Genomic DNA, 19,738 nt, shown 5'->3' with positions numbered 1-19,738 from the left:
GCCGCCCCTGCCTCCACACTTAGTACTTTAACTGTGAGCCTAACCCTCCCTCTACTGACCCCTTCACCCACCTGCACCACACCACCTCCTCCTGGACACCACTCCATGGCCTCCTACCCTCTCTCAACCTCTTCATCTCCAACTGCCATCAAGACATCAATCGCCTCAACCTCTTCACTCCTCTCACCCACTTCAACCTTGTTGCAGACCTCAGCTCCAATCCCAACCTCACCATAAAACCCACGGACAAGGGAGGCGCTGTTGTAGTATGGTGCACTAACCTCTACATCGCTGAGGCCAGCCGCCAACTCACTGACACCACCTCCTACCATCCCCTGGATCATGACCCCCGCCCCTGAGCACCAAACCATCATCTCTCAAACTAGCCACAACCTCATCACTTCAGGTGACCTCCCACCCACCACATCTGCTCCCAGGATGAGGCATTCCACCCCTATACATCTCAGATGTCCTTGTTTTTCAAGGACTGCAATCGTCCCCCCACCTGCAGTGGTCGAGAACGCCCTTAACTGTGTCTCCTGCATTTCCTGCAACTCATCCCTCATACCCAGCTCTGCAATTACAACCCAAAAATAATCCCCATCGTCCTCTCATATCACCCCACCAAACTCCAGATCTAACGCATCATGCTCCAACACTTCCACCATCTGCAATCTGACCCCACCACCAAAGACATTTTTCCCCTCCCCATCCTTGCCTGCTTTCCGGAGGGACCACTTCTTGACTCCCTGGTCCGCTCCATGCTCCCCTCCAGCTCCACCACACCCAGTACTTTTCACTGCAACCACAGGAAGTGATACACCTGCCCCTACACCTCCCCCATCATCCCCATCCCAGGCCCCAAGAAGACTTTCCACATCAAGCAGATGTTCACCTGCACATCTGCTAAAGTGGTATACTGCATCCACTGTACCTGTTATGGCCTCTTCTACATTGGCGAAACCAAGTGGAGGCTTGGGGACAGCTTTGCAGGACATCTATGCTCGGTTCCCAATAAACAGCTGCATCTCCCAGTCACGAACCATTTTAACTCCCCCCTCCCATTCCTCAGACGACATGTCCATCCTGGGCCTCCTGCAGTGCCACAACAATGCCACCCGAAGGTTGCAGGAACAACAACGCATATTTCGCTTCTGAACTCTGCAGCCCAATGGTATCAATGTGGATTTCACAAGCCTCAAAATCTCCCCTCCCCCTACTGCATCCCAAAATCAGCCCAGCTCATCCCCACCTCCCTAACCTGTTGTTCCTCTCTCGCCCATGCCCTCCTCCCATCTCAAGCCGCACCCCCATTCCCTATCTACTAACCTCATCCCACCCTCTTGACTTGTCCATCCTCCCTGGACCGACTAACCGACCTCCCTACCTCCCTACCTACACTCATCTCTACTGGCTCTATCCCCGCCTCTTTAACTTGTCTCTCTCCTCTCCACCTGTCTTCTCCTCAATCCATCTTCGATCCGCCTCCCCCTCTCTCCCTATTTATTTCAGAACCCTCTGCCCATCCCCCATTTCTGATGAAGGGTCTTGGCCTGAAGCCTCAGCCTTCCTGCTCCTAAGATGCTGCTTGGTCTGCTGTGTTCATCCAGCTCCACACTTTGTTATCTCGGATTCTCTGCAGTTCCTATTATCTCTCATTCCAGGCTTGGTCTGGTAAACCTTCTCTGAACTAATTTTAATGTGTTTACACCTCAAGTTTGGTGGCCACTGCTTCACAGAGTACTCAAGATATGGTCACACATTGTCTTATATAACGGAGGCATAAAATCACTACTTTTGATTTCAATGCCCCTTAACAATAAAAAAAAAAGCATCTTTTTATAGACTCTTTTTAAAAGGCACGAAAAAATAAGCTGAAACTAAAATTGGGTGTCTTAATAATTGGTGATCAAATGTGTGGATACCATCTGTGCCCCATTTTAATATTATAACTGATTCAGACAATTGTCTTGATTTGGTTAGGTGGTTTTTGATGTATTAAATTGCTAACTTTCCACACATTTTCTTACATCAACTGTATGACTAAATTGTAGTCAGGTACATAATAACTCTATTTTAACTAACGGACCAATAGATCGTGATGATTTGATTGCAGTAGATCCGTTTTAAAAGCAGCAAAGAATCTAATGCAAGTCCCTGCTGAAATTCTACTCATTAAAGTTTTTCTTTATGGACATTCAGTAATTAAATTCAGAGGTTCAAGTAGTTCATGAGAAAGCATAATTGACGGAAAGTAGCATCAGTAAGGTGTTGTACTGCAGAAATTAAGAGGGCTGAGAGTAGACAAGTTCCCTGAACATGATGGTCTACATCCTAGAGTATTGAAGGAGGCGGTGATAGAGAGGATCAATACATTGGTGATTATCTTGCAAAATTTAATAGATTCTGGAATGATTCCTGTGGATTGGATGGTCATAAATGCACCCCCACCCCAGAGAGTGAGAGAAAAAAAGCCAGGAACCACGAACATCTGTAGCCTTAGATCAGTGATGGGAAATGCCAAAAACTATTATTAAGAATAGAATAAATAGATACCTGGTTGATTTGATTGGACATTGTCAACATGGATTTGCAAATGGAAAATAGTGCTTGACAAAGTTGTTGGAATTTTTGTCGATAGGATACCATCAAAATTGATAAAGGAGAGCCAACAGATGTAGTATATGTAGATTTTCAAAGGATTTTTGATTTTTAATAAATCCCACAGGAGGCAGTTCTAACTAAAAACATTAAAGCATGTGGGATAGGAGGTCATGCACTGACATAGATTAATGATCGGCTAAGTCAGAAAATTGAGCAAGTATAAATTGACCATTCTGTTGGCAGGTTCTGACTAGTAGGGTACTGCAAGGATACTGCTTCGGGCAATCACTGTTCACAGTATATACCAATAATTTTGAGTTGGAGACTAAATGTAATATCTTCAGATGATACAAAGCTAAATTGGAATGTGTATAGTGAGGATGAATGTAAAGCTGCTTCAGGAAAGTTTGGACAGACTTAGTGAATGGGCTTGAAGGTAGCAGATAGATTACAATGCGGAACAAGAGATGTGATCGGAGAAACATATGTGCAGAGTATTGCTGGTGCAAAATGAAGAGGAAAGTTGGCTTAACCATGGCTGACAAGTTTGGGACTATATTAGATCGAAAAAGGTGACAATATAAAAATACCTGAAAAAGTAGCAAGCCTGAAAATTGGGAAGCTTTTAGAACTCGGCAAGAAAAGAGAAGTTTGATCAGAAGTAGGAAAATAGTGCATGAGAGTAAAATTGCAGGGAACATAGAAACTGACGATAAAGCTTGCACTAAAATATGAGAAGAGAAAAAATTGGTAGTGACAAATGTAGATCCTTCCAGTCCAAAGCTAGGGGAAATTATAATGGACAACAAAGAAAAAACATTGGTTCAGTCTTCATAAAAAGAGAGCACAATAACCTCTGAGAAATGAAAGAACCAAGATTCTAGTGAGACAGCAGAATTGATAGAAATCAGTATTAGTAAGAAATTGGTGCTGGAAAAATTATTGGGACAAATCACCATCGCCTGATAATCTCCAATCCTGAGTAATGAAAAATGTGGCCCAAGAAATATTGTATGCATTTGGTGGTCAACTTCTAAAATTCTATAGATTCTGGGGCAGTTCCTCTAGATTGGATGGCAATTAATGTAACCCCACTATTTGAAAAGGACAGGAAGGAAAAATATCAGTCGGAGGGAAAATTCTGGAGTCTAGCTATTTTCCTAATCAACCTGTTCAGACATCTTGTTACACCTTCATGGGTGGGTGGGTCTTATCCGGTTTCCGAGCTTATAGGTAGGGATATTGCTGAAGTCTTTTATAAAAGATGTGATAGCAGAATATTTGGAAAGGATTCATATGATTGAACAAATGGTGATTTATTGGGACTGTGGATGTACAAAGGGATCTGGGTGCCCTGGCACACCAGTCAATTAAAGGACACAGCCAAGTACAACAACCAGTTAAGAAGGAAAATGGCATATTGAGTGGTGAGGTTTATAAATTAAAATACTATGCAAATATCATACAGCATTAGAATATTGAAAAACATGTCCCTTACCATTGTTTTGCCAAGGTGAAGAATGTATTTTTTTTACAAGTTCCATTGTGATTACCTCCTGATTTTCAATAAATTAAAATTTTATTCAGTCAGTACAACTTAGTTAAGTAATTTTGTTTTTTCAATTAGTCTGTATTATCTAGTAATACCTAATTTTTACACAAAACAAATGATTTGATGGATGGTGAATATGCATAAAAACACATCACTTCTTCTCAGTTGGCTTCCCTTTTCCCTTTCCTTTGCCTTTTCCCTTTCCTTTGTTCTCTCCTCCTTTCTTTTTAATGTACTTATAGATTCCAATTCCTCTGCGAACCATGACGCCTCGCCACCACGATTGGATCTGTAAGGAAAATAGAGATAATATTTCTTACGATCATAAAATTCCTTCATTGTACTTCGTTTGAGATTCCATTACGATATAAATGAAAATGCTAAATTAGATTTTATCAGTCCCCTCCCAGCCCCTATAATGGCAAGGGGAAGTGAAGGCCAAATACCAGTGTCTTCCAGTCAACGGTTTTATACGAGTCATAGTTGGGCCCTTAGCCATTTTGGGACATTACCTCATAAATGTTGGCAGGCGTTCCTGCAGATTGAGATAGGGCCCTTTGAGCACTCTGCACCCGTGGGTGGAGTCCCCCGGCAGCAATGTCTCATGGGACGCATACTGCCTACCCTTAAAAATCTCCTGACTCTAGTACCACTTGCTGTGGCTAATCTGAATGGCCCTCAAATCATGTTACTGATTGTAAGTGTGTCCTGATACCATGGCATTCTCTCATTCCAAATGGACACTGAGGTGTACCCATTGTCCTTGCTGCTGCAATACTGACATTGATTGGTGGCACCTCGGGCTAGGCAAGCCCCTTACCATCTGATACAATTCCAAATGTACATGACTCTTTCTGTATTGTAATAAATGTACACCAGCAACCCAGATCTTTGTCAGAGGAACATAGAAGTGGCAACCAGATTTTGGGCACCAAGCATGAATCTTGAGTTAAGCAGGGTATAGCAAGATTTAAGAGTGATTTTTATAGGAGACTCATCTGTCAGACAAGAGATTTTACAACCGTGAGAATTCAGGATGGTATGCTGCCTTCCTTGTGATGGGGCAAGGACGTTGCAGCATATTGTCAAAGGGGCATTAAGAAGCCAGAAGTAGTTGTACACATTAATAAGAATGACATAGTTAGGGAAAGGATTGAGGCTTTGCAGAATGAATATAGGAAGTTAGAAGATCTGATATATGTAAGAGTAACAAGGGTTGTAATAGTAAGGACTGCCATGGTGTTGGATGGTGAGGAAGAGCAAAACATGACCTTCTCTTGGGAAATAAGGCAGGGCAAGTGAATAAAGTGTTTGCAGGGGAGCACTTTGGGACCAATGATCATAATTCTGTTAGTTTTAAAATAGTTATGGAAAAAGATGGGCTTTGTATAAAAGTTAAAATTCTGAATTGAACTAAGGCAAATTTTGAGGGTACAAGATAGGAACTTTTAAAAGCTGTTTGGAGTAGTCTTTTCGGAAATAAAGCGATGACTGACAAGTGGGAGGCTTTCAGAAGTGAGATAACGCGGGATCAGAAGCTTTATATTCTCTCTCTCTCTCTCTCTCTCTCACTCACACACACACACACACACACACACACACACACACACACACACACACACACTCTCTCTCTCGTACACACAAACAGACATTCACAAACACGCAGACACACACAAACACTCCCTCACTCACTCATAGTGACACATAGATATAAATCTATGAGGTGAATTTGTATTTGCAGATATGCTGTATTTTGTTCAAAAAGCACACAATTCATGATCCAAGTCACCTCTCATATTCACGGACCAAATCTTGTGTTATCTTGGGACATTGCCTTGAAAAGAATTCGGAGAGTTGCATGTTTGCCAAAACCTGCATCTCCTTTCTAACTGATTAAGGATTTAACAATGGGGGTCAACTAGCCAATTTAGAGTTATTAAATGCATTCACATCAGTTGTGTAATCCTTTGATCATTTGCTTATAAATTCCATGTATTGATACTTCTCCTTCCTGAGGTATAATGAGTGGAACAATGCTCTGAAAGCTTGTGCATTCAAATAAACCTGGTGGACTATAACCTGGTGTTGTGTGATTTTTGACCTTGTCTCAGCTCTCCCGGAGAAGAAATTCCTCCTCATCTCAGTCTTAAATTGGTGCCCCTTTATTCTGAAACTAAACCCTCTCGTCCTAGACTCTTCCGTAAAGGGAAAACATCCTCTTAGCGTTTAGCCTGTCATGCTTCTTAAGGATCCCATATGTTTTGTTGAGATCACCTCATTTTTCTAAACTCCAGTGGGTAAACTCCCAATCTGTTTAATCTTTGCTCCTAAGACAATCACTCCATACCGAGGATCATCCTAGTGAACCTTCTCTGAACTGCCTCCAATGAAAGTAATATCCTTCCTTAAATAAGGGGACCAATGCTGCTCACAGTACTCCAGATGTGGTTTCACCAGTACCATATACAACTGCTGTCAGACTTTGCTATTCTTATACTCCCAACCCCTTGAAATAAGGGCCAATATTTCATTAGCCTTACTGATTAAAACATTACCAGTTGTATCTCTTTAATGAGAGAGCAGCCCAATGATCCAGTAGTACGATGGCAACTTTACTTACATATTCTCTACAAGTCATTAAAATATCCTGCAAAAAAAAAGCAAGGATCCTAGCACTGAACCCTTGGAATTCCACTGGAAACAATTTTGTACTTGTTTCAACACAGTCCACTGCATTTACTGCTTATGGTAATGAAACTCCCTTTAAATAATAAAGACTAAAGTTGGTTACTACTTCATCAATCACCTCCAATTTATTTCAAATATAACTTCAAATTCCAATATGATACTGTCATACTAATTTCCCATACCTGTTCCCATTCTGATTTGATTGTCTTTTTCTTCAGTACCTTTGAATTGAGCTCAATTTAACGGCGAGGAACAGCATCTTGTCCTCTCACTTTGTCAACTTTTGGCTTTAATGTTAAATGCAACAATAAAACACCTTAACTGAGCTTCCACTTCCTGTTTGGCAGGTATTACTGTGGTATGGGGCTACTGCTATTCTGCCAGAACAGATTTACATAGAATATACAGCAGAAAACTAGGCCAGGAAGCTCTACAATTGTGTTTATGTTCCACACAAGCCGCCTTTTATTTTATCTGATCTACATGTACTTTATTATTGTCCTCCTCACAAAAATATCTATAAATTCATCTGTCCCACAAATTCTTTCAAATTGTGACCATGTTAAATATGGTAATGTAGAGAATGTACTTTCATCTGTAGGAGAATCTAAAACTAGTGATCGTAAAAATGAGATGAATTTTGACTTGCACTTTTCTTGCCCCAGTCTCCTGAGACAAAAGAGTCTTGTTGACTTTGCTAGATTTTCGTGTTGGAATATCCACCTCATCGTCACCTTCCGAATTATTAACATATTCTCCATGTCTCATAAATATGTTAATTCCTCTCATCATGTTCCATAACACCTCATGTTAATATTGCCTGCATTTAACAATCCATTGCTTTGCACTCAGCAAATTTATAGAGCAAAGATAACAAAGTGTGGAGCTGGATGAACACAGCCGGTCAAGCAACATCTTAGGAGCACAAAAGGTGACGTTTCGGGCCTAGATCCTTTATCAGAAAAGAGGGGAGGGGAAGAGGGTTCTGAAATAAATAGGGATAGAGGAGAAGATAGGTGGTGAGGAGACATACAAGTTAAAGCGGCGGGGATGAAGCCTGTGGAGGTGAGTGTATGTAGGGAGGGGATAGGTCAGTCCAGGGAGGATGGAAAGGTTAAGGGGGCAGGGTGAGGTTACTAGGTAGGAAATGGAAGTGCAGCTTGAGGTGGGAGGAGGGGATAGGTGAGAGAAAGAACAGGTTAGGGAGGTGGGGACGAGCCGGTCTGGTTTTGGGATGCAGTAGGGGGAGGGGAGATTTTGAAGATTGTGAAATCCATATTGATACCATTGGGCGTCATGGTTCCCAAGCGGAATATGAGTTGCTGTTCCTGCAACCTTCGGGTGGCATCATTGTGGCACTGCAGGAGGCCCATGGACATGTCGTCTGAGGAATGGGAGGAGGAGTTGAAACGGTTCGTGATTGGGAGATGCAGTTGTTTACTGCAAACCGAGCGTTGGTGTTCTGCAAAGCGGTCCCCAAGCCTCTGTTTGGTTTCCCCAATGTAGAGGAAGCCACAATGGGTGCAGTGGATGCAGTATACCACTTTAGCAGATGTGCAGGTCTGCTTGATGTAGAAAGTCATCTTGGGGCCGGGTTGGGGGTGAGGGAGGACATGTAGGAGCAAGTGTAGCACTTCCTGTGGTTGCAGGGGAAGGTGCCGGGTGTGGTGGGGTTGGAGGGGAGTGTGGAGCAGACAAGGGAGTCCCGGAGAGAGTGGTCCCCCTGGAAAGCAGACAAGGGTGGGGATGGAAAAATGTCTTTGGTGGTGGGGTCGGAAGATGATTCGTTGGATCCGGAGGTTGGTGGGGTGGTCTGTGAGGACGAGGGGGATTCTCTTTTGGCGGTTATTGCAGGGACGGGGTGTGAGGGATGAGTTGCGGAAAATGTGAAAGATGTGGTCAAGGGCATTCTCGACCACTGTGGGGGGGAAGTTGCGGTCCAATTCTATTTCTGCTTGTATGTGTATTGTCTCCCATTCTGCTCATTTTATTTTAACTCTTTGTAAATGCGTTTAGTTCATCTATAATTGTTAACCGTTCTGATTATTTAGTTTTACGCATAAAGCATCAACTTATTTGTTTCTGCATGACCTGCTGAGTTGACAGGAATTTTTAGTTCTATTTCAAACACATTGTTTTTATTTAAATAAGCTGAATTTAAGTGTGACTTTGCTAAAGCACATTATTATTATATTTCTGAAAATATTAATTGGAATTATTTGAGTGATTGAAATGTTGATTGATTGAATTTTCACCTTGGAGATGGAAAATTTGAAGTCATTAGGGGATCTGTGGTAGTGGGCCAGGAAAAATGCCCACAGAGGCAGGCAGAGAATTGATGTTTAAAAATTCAGTTAGAGACAATTTTGTACCTCGCCAATATTTGTGGTGGTACACCAGTTCCCTGCCACATCTGAAAACTGCCAGTTCAATGGATATAACCTCCATGTTACCAGCCTGGGGGAAGCAGAGGAGTTACTGGAGCTTTACGCTCCATTACTGATTGAAAGGCTGCAGTTAAAGCTGATTCCAATCCATAAAGATTTCCCTCCATCAGGTGACTCTTGTGGCACAGTGGTACTGTCCTTACCTCTGAACCAGGAGACCTTCCCTCCATCATGAAGGACATGCCAGCCTAAATCTTGATTGTTTCTTTATTGATAAGCAGGCCAGTGAGGATAGAAACTAGGATTAGGGAGTAGGCCATTCAGCTCTTCAAGCCTACTCCACATTCAAGTCAGGTCGTGGCTGATTCTCTATACCAATGCATATTCACACTTTCTGCCACATCTTTGCCTTTAAAAATTCTAAAACTCTACCTCTCTTTGTTGATCTCCACACACGTCTGTAGTAGGGAATTCCACAGTTCGCTGCCCTTTGACTGAAGAAATCTTTCCTCATCTCAGTCCTACGTGGTCTACATGTATGCTAAGACTTTGTACCCTGGTTCTATACTCCCCAGTCTGGAAAAACATCCTCTCTGCATCTAGTCTGTCAAGTCCTTTTGGAACTTTATACATTTCAATCAGATCTTATCCTTCTAAAATTCAGTGAATACTGGCCCAGTTGAATCAATCTCTTCTTGGAGGACAGTCCTGCCGTCCCTTCTACCAAGTGAACCTCTGCTGCAATTTTTCTATAGCACACATTTTTTCTTGGGTAGGGAGACTAAAACTGCATGCAGTATTCCAGCTGTGGTCTCACCAAACCGTCATAACTGCAGTAAGATATCCCTATTTCTGAATTAAAATCATCAGGCAATGAATACCACTAATCACTTGCCTTCCTAATTGCTTGCTGCATCTGCCTGTCTTCTCTCACTTATTGTTGTGTAAGGACACCAAACCCTTTTGTAATCCACACTTCCCAATATATCACCATTTAAATAATACTTTCCCTGTTTTTCACACTGTTCAAAAAGCCTTCTGAAAATCTAAATGCAAAACATCTACATGGTCTCCCCCATCCCACCAGTTAAATCCTCAAAAAAAATTCAGTAAATTTGTTGAGCATGATTTGCCTTTCATAAACCCGTGCTGGTTTTGTCCAATCCTGCTAATGCTTTCTAAATGTACTGTGTTTTTTTTATTATAGATTCTAGAATTTTCTCACTACCAATGTTCGACTAACTTGTCTGCAATTTTCTTGTTTTTCTTCCTCTCTTTTTAAATAGTGGGGTTACATTTGACACTCTTCAATCTGAAGCAACAGAGTTTGTAGGATTTTGAAAGATGGCCACTAAAGCATCCAATATTTACAGCACCACTACTTTCATTACTCTGGTATGTAGATTATCAGGCCCAGGAGATTTTTCAGCCTTTAACCTCTTTCATCTTCCTAGAACCATTTGCTTACTAATACTGATTTCATTCAGTTCTGGCGTCTTATGAGAACTTTCGTCCCATAACATGTATGGGTGGTTACTCATGCTCTCTTCTTGTAAAGACAGAATTGTGCCTCCACGTTGGTACCCCTACAGTGCCCAAACTGCCTCTGGAGCATCCACCTCTCCCAATCAGGCTGCTGATTGGACCTGGAACATCACGAGTCTGCTTGTTTTCCATAAATAGACGAGCACGGAGGCAGCCAATAAGAAGGCCACCTCCCAGATATAATTCTAATCTGATGTTTCATATATTTAAGTGAAATTCTTGGAAGTAATATTACCTTTATAATGCTCTTAAATTCTAATTCCTCTTGTGTTCTTCTTTTCCATTCATTCTCCCTTTCGACCCTATCCTCAATTATTACTCGTTCATAAGTCAAGTACTGAAGGGACATAATGAAAAATATTAGATGTTTTTCAATTCTTTGTTACTCAGTTATAATAACTCTGAAATAAAATAATAAATAAGCAGCCAAGCTTCAAGATATACCATGTATCAACACTCAGAAATAAAAAGATATTTAATCCATGTGCTCCTTGAGCAGTGAAGTGAAACAATTGTGACAGTGTCGTCTAACCTAGCTTACTATCAAAAATTCCTTCGTTTGCCAAACTCTTTTTCCTCTCTCAGTGTGGGCTATGTCTCCATCAACCTGCACACTTGCTCCCTCCATTAACCAATCCCCCCCTCCAACAGTATCAATACCACTTTTTTCTTTAAAAGTTATCAATACCAAAGAAGTGTCACTAGACTCAAAACATTAACTGTTTTCTCTCCATAGATGCTGCCAGAACTGCTGGGTTTCTCCAGCTTTTGGATTTTCAATATCCGCAGTTCTTTGATTTACTTTATGAGCAATTGTTCTACATTGTTACGCAGTCCTAAATTTAGAATTTTTTTTCTTCCCTGTCAGCTCCAGTCAGGCACACAGCAACGGAAGGGCCAGGTTGCAAGTGACTTGTACTCAGTCATGGAATAAATTTCACACAGTTGAAGCTAAGCAAAGTTTCCTCCAGTGAAGAGATTGAGGCAGAGGAGGAAGTTGAAGCAAAACAGAAACAGAGCTTAAAGTTAACCAGAACAAGTCCAGGAAACAGACAAGTAATTGACTGAGAGTATTGCAATTTTACTTCAAAGTTATAGAAGTGAGTCACATCCCGTACTGGCTATCTGTTGGTTAATATTTCTAATTAAACATGATATAAACCAGATAAGTGAATGATTCCATTGAACTAGATATAGAACAACCATTGAATTTATTTTAATAATGACTGTAATTAATTTAAAGATGAATGGTTTAGGTATGGAAGGCAGGGCAACACTGTGGCTTATCTGTGACTGCAGATATAATTCACATGTTGCCTTGTGAAGCCACAATCAAGAAGGCCATTGAGTGCTGCAGAGCTCTGTTGAATAGGGAGGATGAACAGCCAGGACTTATGTTCAGTTTTGGTACCAACAACATTTGGCAATAGGATCCTTCTGGAAGTTGTAAAAAGCTAAGCAGACCTCAAAGGCAGTAATTTATGATGACTCCTGCACTTTTCAGCATAGAAATAGGATGCAAATAGATAAATACATGCTTGGGCTGATGGTGAAGGCAGCAGAATATTAAATTTCTGAGACATTGGTAACGGTTCTAGATAAAATGACGCTGCACAGGCTTGATGGGGTGCACCTCAACAGAGGTGAAAACAATGTTCTGTCAGGATATTTTGCTCATACTGTTAGAAAGTATGTAACCTAACTTGGTCGGGATGTTGGAATGAGTTTATTTATCAAAACTAGTTGTTGATTAATTAGGTGTAATGATTAACCAAACACGATGTTAATATTAAATTCTGTTTCATTGCGATGAAAGAAAGTCATTGGTGTCATACTTGAGTGAGATTTGACCTCACGCTAACATAAATTTGATGCTGGAGGAGACACATTTTTCTGGGGTGACCTGATAGAGGTTTATAAAATCGTGACAGGTATGGATAGGGCGAATGGTCAAGGACTTTTTTCTATGGTAGGGAGGTCCAAAACTGGAGGGGAAAGAAACAAAAGGGATCTGAGGGGCAACTTTTCACACAGGGTGCTATGTGTATGGAACAATGTGCCAGATGAAGTGGTGGTTACAGGTACAATCACAACATTTAAAAGGCATGTGGATGAATACATGAATAAGAAGGGTTTAGAGGGATATGAACCAAATGATCAATTCAGGATATCTGTTCGGCATGGATGAGTTGGACTCAAAGGTCTATTTCCGTGCTGTGTAAATTCTATGAGTCTAAATGGGTTTAAATTCATGGGACTAGTACTGGGGAAGGAGGGAGCTGTTCGGATTAGAAGAGGCTCCACCTGGAATCATGTTGGGACCAGAATCCTGGTGAATCATATAATATTGATTGTAGACAGTGCCTTAAACTGAAGAGTGAGGGGTGGATGTGTCAGTTGCATGGAAAATTACAAAATCTTAGTTAAAGAAGAAGACGCGAGGTGCAGTCCTGGAGCAACAGCCAGTGCAGGGGAAGCAGTCCTGGGGCAGCGGCCAGCGAGTCCTGGGTGGATGCTGGTAGGAGGAGCAAGTCCCAGGCAGAGGCCAGTGTGGGGAAGCATGTCCCGGAGGAAACTTGCCTTGGAGCAGCTCAGAGCTGGTATGGAGTGGAAGAAAAAACATAGAACAGTCCAGCACAATACAGGCCCTTCAGTCCATGATATTGTGCTGACCTATTATCCTTCTACGATCAATCTACCCTGCATACCCTACATTTTACTATCCTCCATGTGCCTATCCAAGAGTCGCTTAAAAGTCTCTAAAGCATCTGATTCCACTACCACTGCTGGCAGCACATTCCACATGCCCACCACTTGCTGTGTGAAGGACCTACCTCTGACATCTATACCTTCCTCCAATCACCTTAAAATTATGCCCCCTTGTAACAGTCATTTCCGCCCTGGGAAAATGTCTCTGACTATCCACTCTATCTATGCCTCTCATCATCTTGTACACCTCTATCAAGTCACCGCTCATCCTCCTTCACTCCAATGAGAAAATCCCTAGCTGCCTCAACCTTTGCTCATAAGACCTGCCCTCCAGTCGAGGCAGCATCCTGGTAAATCTCCTCTGCACCCTCTCTAAAGTTTCCACATCTTTCCCATAATGAGGTGACTAGAACTGAACACAATATTCCAAGTCTAACCAGAGTTTTATAGAGCTGCAGCATAACCTTGCAGCTCTTAAACTCAATTCCCCTGCCAATGAAAGCCAACACACCAAACGCCTTCTTTACAGCCCTATCAACTTGGGCAGCAACTTTGACGGATCTATGGACGTGGACCCCAAGATCCCGCTGTTCCTCCACACTGCTGGGAATCCTGCCATTAACCCTAAATTCTTCACTCAAATTTACCTTCCAAAATGAATGACTTCTCACTTTTCTGGGTTGAATTCCATCTGCCATTTCTTTGCACAGCTCTGAATCCTGCCAACCTCTGAAACCTGCAATATCCTGAGGATGTTACCAAGCACGGTAACGAAGCATCTGTGGAACAACAAACCAGCTCGGCGAGCCAACCAACCTCAACATCCACAACCCAAGTTACAGATCTACTCCAAAACCTTGTAAAACTGCAACAGTCCTCCATGCTGTCCACAACTCCACCAATTTTCGTGTCGTCGGCAAACTTACTAACCCACCCTTCCGCTTCCTCATCCAAGTCAGTTATAAAGATCACGAAGAGCAGAGGTCCCAGAACAGATCCCTGCGGAACACCACGAGGACCCATGGGCACAGCCTTAGAATTAGAGGGGGTAAATTTAAAACGGAAATGAGGAGACATTTCTTCGGCCAGAGAGTGGTGGCCCTGTGGAATTCATTGCCACAGAGCGCTGTGGAGCCCGGGACGTTGAATGCCTTCAAGGCAGAGATTGATAAATTCTTGATCTCACAAGGAATCAAGGGCTACAGGGAGAGTGCAGGGAAGTGGAATTGAAATGCCCATCAGCCTTAATTAAATGGCAGAGTGGATTCGATGGGCTGAATGGCCTTACTTCCACTCCTATGTCTCCTGGTCTTATGGTTTTAAGATCCCTGGTATGAAGAAGATTGTCTTATCACAAAGGAGAAACAGGTTTGGACTCTATTTTTGGACTTAAGAAGCATAAGAGGTGATGTCAATGAAACACGTAGGATTCTCAAAGGGCTTGATGGGTAAATGCTGGGAAGATCTTTCCCCTCATGGGAAGAGTCTATAACCAGAGGGGATATTCTCAGAGTAACGGGGTGTCAATTTAAGTCTGAAATGAGGAAGAATTTCTTCTCACAGAAGATTGAGAGCCTGGGAACGCTTTGCCACGGACAGCTGTTAGGGTGGAGTCCTTGTGTGTATTTAAGGCTGAAACAAATTCTAGATTAGTTGGGTAATCAAGGCTGCAGAGAAAGGGCAGCAGAAAGGATGTGAGGAAAGTCAGGTCAGCCATGGTCTCATTGAATGGTACAGTAGGCTCGAGGGGTCCAAAGTACTTTCCCTGTTCCTTATGTTCTTATGATAACAGGTGACTTAATTTACCCTAATTCATACAGGATATCCCCGATCATAATAAATAAAATGTGGCATTACCTTTTCAGAGTATTCTTTAAGCCGTTGTAAATCAATGATTTTTGATGTTTTCAAAGTAGACAGACTACTCTGCATAGCTTCAACATCTTTATCATATTTCTCCATCCAAAATTCTAGGCTTTCCTCCAATTCCTGATTGACAAATAAAGAATGGAGAGGTATGAAATGGAAACCTCAAGGTACATTAATCAGCAGAAAAATTGAGTAATTCCATTATATTTCAAATACCAAGGTTGACTATTGTCACTGATTAATTTCTATTTTTCCCTCACACTAGATTTCTTGTATGTTTCATATTTTTATTTATGTCTGGTATTGGATGTACTGAAGTTTTTTTTAATTTATTGTAATCAAATAATAAGAGACAATATAACAGTCTGGATACTGATTCTAATTTGTCATTCAACATTACAGTTTAACAGAAATTTTTGTTGAAGTAAATTAATTAATTTATTTTCAGTTCCCAATGTATCTCATTTAACAATAATGTTATATTTAAAGCTATATAAATGAAAACCAACAAAAGTGTTTTTGTCTCTCCCCTCCTTCTCAAGAATGCTTACCTCGTGCTGTGGTTTATTCAATAGCATCAGCTGGGTTGGAGGGTAAAATGTGAGAATGCAGAGATGCTTCACTGCAGGTTGGAAAAGTTGAATGTGTAGGCAAATGCATGGCAGATGAAGCTTAATGTGGATAAATGTGAGGTTATCCTCTTTGATAGCAAAAACAGGAAGACAAGTCATTATCCAAGTCGTGATCAGACTGGGAAAGTGACTGATGTAACGAGGCCTGAATGTCCCGCACCTGTTGCCGAAAACTAGCAGGTGGTGAAGAAGGCAAATGATAAGTTGGCCTTTGTAGTGAGAATTTAAGTACAGGAGCAGGAATGTTTTGAAATTTTACAGGGCCTTAGTGAGGCCACACTTTGGGTATTGTGTGCAGTTTTGGTCTCCTTATCTGAGAAGGGATGTTCTGGCTGTTGAGGGAGTGTGATGAAGGTTTAGTTGACTGATTCCTGGGATGGGAAAACTGATGTATGAAGAGAAATTGGATGTTAGAACTATATTCACTGGAGTTTAATACGATGAGGGGATGATTATAGGGCGGCAGGGTGACTCAGTAGTTAGCACTGGTGCTCCACAGCGCCAGAGACCCAGATTCAACTCCACCCTTACACTGTGTGGAGTTTGCACATTCTCCCTATGTCTGCATGGGTTTCCGCCAGGTGCTCCGATTTCCTCCCATAGTCCAAAGATGTGCAGGCTAGGTGGATTGGCCATGCTAAATTGCCTGCAGTGTTCAGGGATGTGCAGGCTACATGGGTTAGCCATGGGAAAGGCAAGGTTACAGGGATAGGGAAGGGGGATGCTTTTTGGAGGGCCATTGTGAACCCGTTGAACCAAATGGCCTGTCTCCACACTGTAAGGATTCTATGATCTCATGGAAACCTATAATGGGATAAAAGCAGGAAGGATGTTCCCAATGACCAAGGAATCCAGTATCAGGTAGGCCAAATAGGACTGATATGAGGAAAAACTTCTTCACCTGCAGAGTGGTGAGTCTATGGAATTCTCTGTCACAAAACACAGTTGAGGCCAAAACACTGGATATTGTTAAAAAGAGTTAAACATAGTTGTTTAGGCTAAAGAACTCAAAGGGTGTGGGGAGAACACTGAATAGGATACTAAATGAGATGTTTAGCCATGACCAGATTGAATGATAGAGTGAGGTCAAAGAGCCAAAGTTCCTATTTCCTTTGTTTCTGTAGTTTTTGAAGCATTTTGCTGAAAGGTTATTCTTTGAACATAAGTGTGGCCTATATTTTCTAATGTGTGTTATTTTCATACTGGTAATAAATGAAATTACTACAGGCATCACAATGGCATGAGTTGGAAAATTTAAATTTTATGTTGTAGGCAGTGGGGGCTCACAGCTGATGATCGTCTACAAAATAATGTCTCGTCACAGCTGCTTCCATTTGGAGTTAGTGAAACAAAAACAACAAATACAGGGCTGTTGTGGTGCAGTGGTGGGGGTCCCTGCCCCTCAACCAGAAGCCCTGGGTTCAGGTCCCACCTGTTTCAGATCTGTGTCATAATATATCAGAACAGATTGATTAAAAAAGTTTAATTTGAATCCTCTTGTGGTGTCCCTACACCTGGACTGAAAGACTCACGATCTAGTCCCACCTGTTGCGAAGTTGGGTGGAGTACTTACAGGAAGTTAGAATTTAGTGTTTGTAAAATGCCGGGGGGACAGCATCGCATGGTCCCTTTAAAAGATCATGTGCTTTTCCTGTGCTCAGAGATTTAACGTCGGTGTCTGTGAGCAGCAGCTTGAAAGTTTGCAAGTAAACAGACAGCACTGGCATTGAAACATTTGTATCGAAAAGCTGTACAGTTAGCAGCCTGAGCAGAAGGTTTTTTTTAACTAAGACAACAGGCTTTTGAATTTAGCCAATCTTAGATACCAGTACTTAGATACCAAAAACCTATTAGGTTTAGGTCTGATGGTTTTGACAACATAGCACCGATCCTGTTGTAAGAAATACTGATATCATATCAAGGGTATAAAAAGAAGGGGCAGTTGAACACAAAGCCCAGAGCTAGCTTCCATCTGGTAGGGCTTACGGCACTCCACTCTCAGGATAGAATCACTGGCTCTCTCTCAGCTTCCTCTGTGCCCCAGAGAAAGCACAATTTAAATTACAATGGCACAAGTAGTTAGTATTACTGACAGAGAAGGCATTGCTGACAGTTGAATCAACGAAGAAGGCACCAAACATGCCAGACGACATGTAACCTGGCTATAAATTCAGGTGACAAAATTTTACTTTTTTATACAAAAGTGGGGCTTGTATTTATTGGAACAACACACCATTGGAACCTTGCTTTGGTTAGGAATAGTTAGTGGTTAGAAGGGATTTATTTGGTTTGTTAGTAGTTTAACAGTGAAAAAATTAACTAAAGTTAGATAAATAAATTGTTATTTGTTGAATTTAAAATGAGTGTCAGCGATCTATTTTATTTAACGACCAGAACTAACCACAGAGTGGGTGTTAGGAAGATATTTCCATTGGTAGGAGTGACGAGGACCCGATGGCACAGCCTTTGAGTAAAGGGAAGACCTTTTAGAACAGAGATGAGGAGAAACTTCTTCAACCAGAGAGTGGCGAATCTGTGGAATTCACTGCCACAGAAGACTGTGGAGGCCAGGTCATTAAGTATATTTAAGACCGAGATAGATAGGTTCTTGATTATCACAGGGATCAAGGGTTACGGGGAGAAAGTAGGAGAATGGGGTTGACAAAATTATCAGCCATGATTGAATGGGCTAATTTCTGTTCCCATATCATCATAGTCCTATGCTCTTAAATTGCTGAAAAACAGGTTATACCACTTTCTACACTCCTTTTACAGGTTATAGGGCGAGAGAGATGCTCCTCTTTGGGCGTTTCGGTTTTTGTTCTCAGAGGGAGAGGTCAACCTTCACTCTATAACGGATTGGGAGCTAATCATCTGGGGGATCTGGCCAGATTCCAACAGATTTAGGGGAATAAAGGGTCACAGCAAATTTAAACAGACTTGGGGACTAGTGTCCTAAATCTTTAAACAAAACTTAAGTGAGTAGGGGAAAATCTGTTTAATTTAGCTTGCTTGTTGGTGAAATCAAAAGTGGCGAAATGGCTTTTGACATTGCTAGAGGTTCTGGGGGGTCAAAGATGTTGCCCAAATTGGCTAGTGAGGTGTTTGCAGCGCTGTCAGAGCTGGTGGCAGGAGAATACAAAGTAAAAAAGGCTATTTGGAGTGCCTACAACTTGGTACCAGAAGCATACAGACAACAGTTCATAAATGTAAGAAAGGAACCAGGTCAGACTTTTATCGAGTCTGAAAGAATTAAACGGAGCAACTTAGATAGATGAATGACAGCATTAAAGATATAAAAGACAAAGAAGGATCTTAGAGATGTTATTCTGCATGAGTTTAAAAACTCACTTCCAGAAATGATAATAACTCATGTTAAGGAACAGAAAGCTAAAAAGCGAGAAGAGCTGCAGAGATTTTGGATGAATACGCATTAGTGCATCAGTTGAAATCTAGCTGCCGACATCAATTTCATTCTGAGGGGGGTAGAAATTGGGTTTAAAAAAAAAGATCATTTAATGAAAAACAAAAAGTAGATCACACTGGGAACAGTTTACGACACATGAAAAAAGAAACCCGACAGGGTAGAAAAGAGGTGAAAGACCTCAGGTGTTTTCACTGCAGTAAGGTGGGGGACACAAAGTCACAGTGTTGGTGGGTTAAGAAAGGCACTCAGAAAAATGACAGGAAAGAGGCTCAAGCAGTGGGATTATTTAAGGTGGTAAAGGAAATCCCAAGATAAGTCAAGGAGT

At 41.7% G+C, this 19,738-nt stretch overlaps 1 protein-coding gene across 5 annotated transcripts in view; it reads right to left on the bottom strand.

The window, feature by feature from the left end:
- Positions 1-3,904: 3,904 nt before the first annotated feature.
- Positions 3,905-19,738, bottom strand: part of iqcg (IQ motif containing G) — a 90,180-nt gene continuing 74,346 nt past the window's right edge. For 4 of the 5 annotated variants that reach the window (XM_048542172.2, XM_048542175.2, XM_048542173.2 and 1 more), the window contains exons 11-13: positions 15,343-15,474; positions 11,012-11,113; positions 3,905-4,445 (exon numbers count right to left, since the gene is read on the bottom strand). In XM_048542172.2, the coding sequence (XP_048398129.1) occupies positions 4,308-4,445; positions 11,012-11,113; positions 15,343-15,474 (372 nt within the window). In that variant the 3' untranslated portion in view covers positions 3,905-4,307. The remainder of the gene's footprint in view (positions 4,446-11,011; positions 11,114-15,342; positions 15,475-19,738) is intronic. The other variant, XM_059651126.1, reaches the window with a different exon arrangement.

The sequence above is a fragment of the Stegostoma tigrinum genome, chromosome 14, assembly GCF_030684315.1.
Source record: "Stegostoma tigrinum isolate sSteTig4 chromosome 14, sSteTig4.hap1, whole genome shotgun sequence".
NCBI lineage: Eukaryota > Metazoa > Chordata > Chondrichthyes > Orectolobiformes > Stegostomatidae > Stegostoma > Stegostoma tigrinum.
The sequence above is the reverse complement of the archived record's forward strand: the minus strand, read 5'-3'. Positions and strand labels throughout refer to the sequence as shown.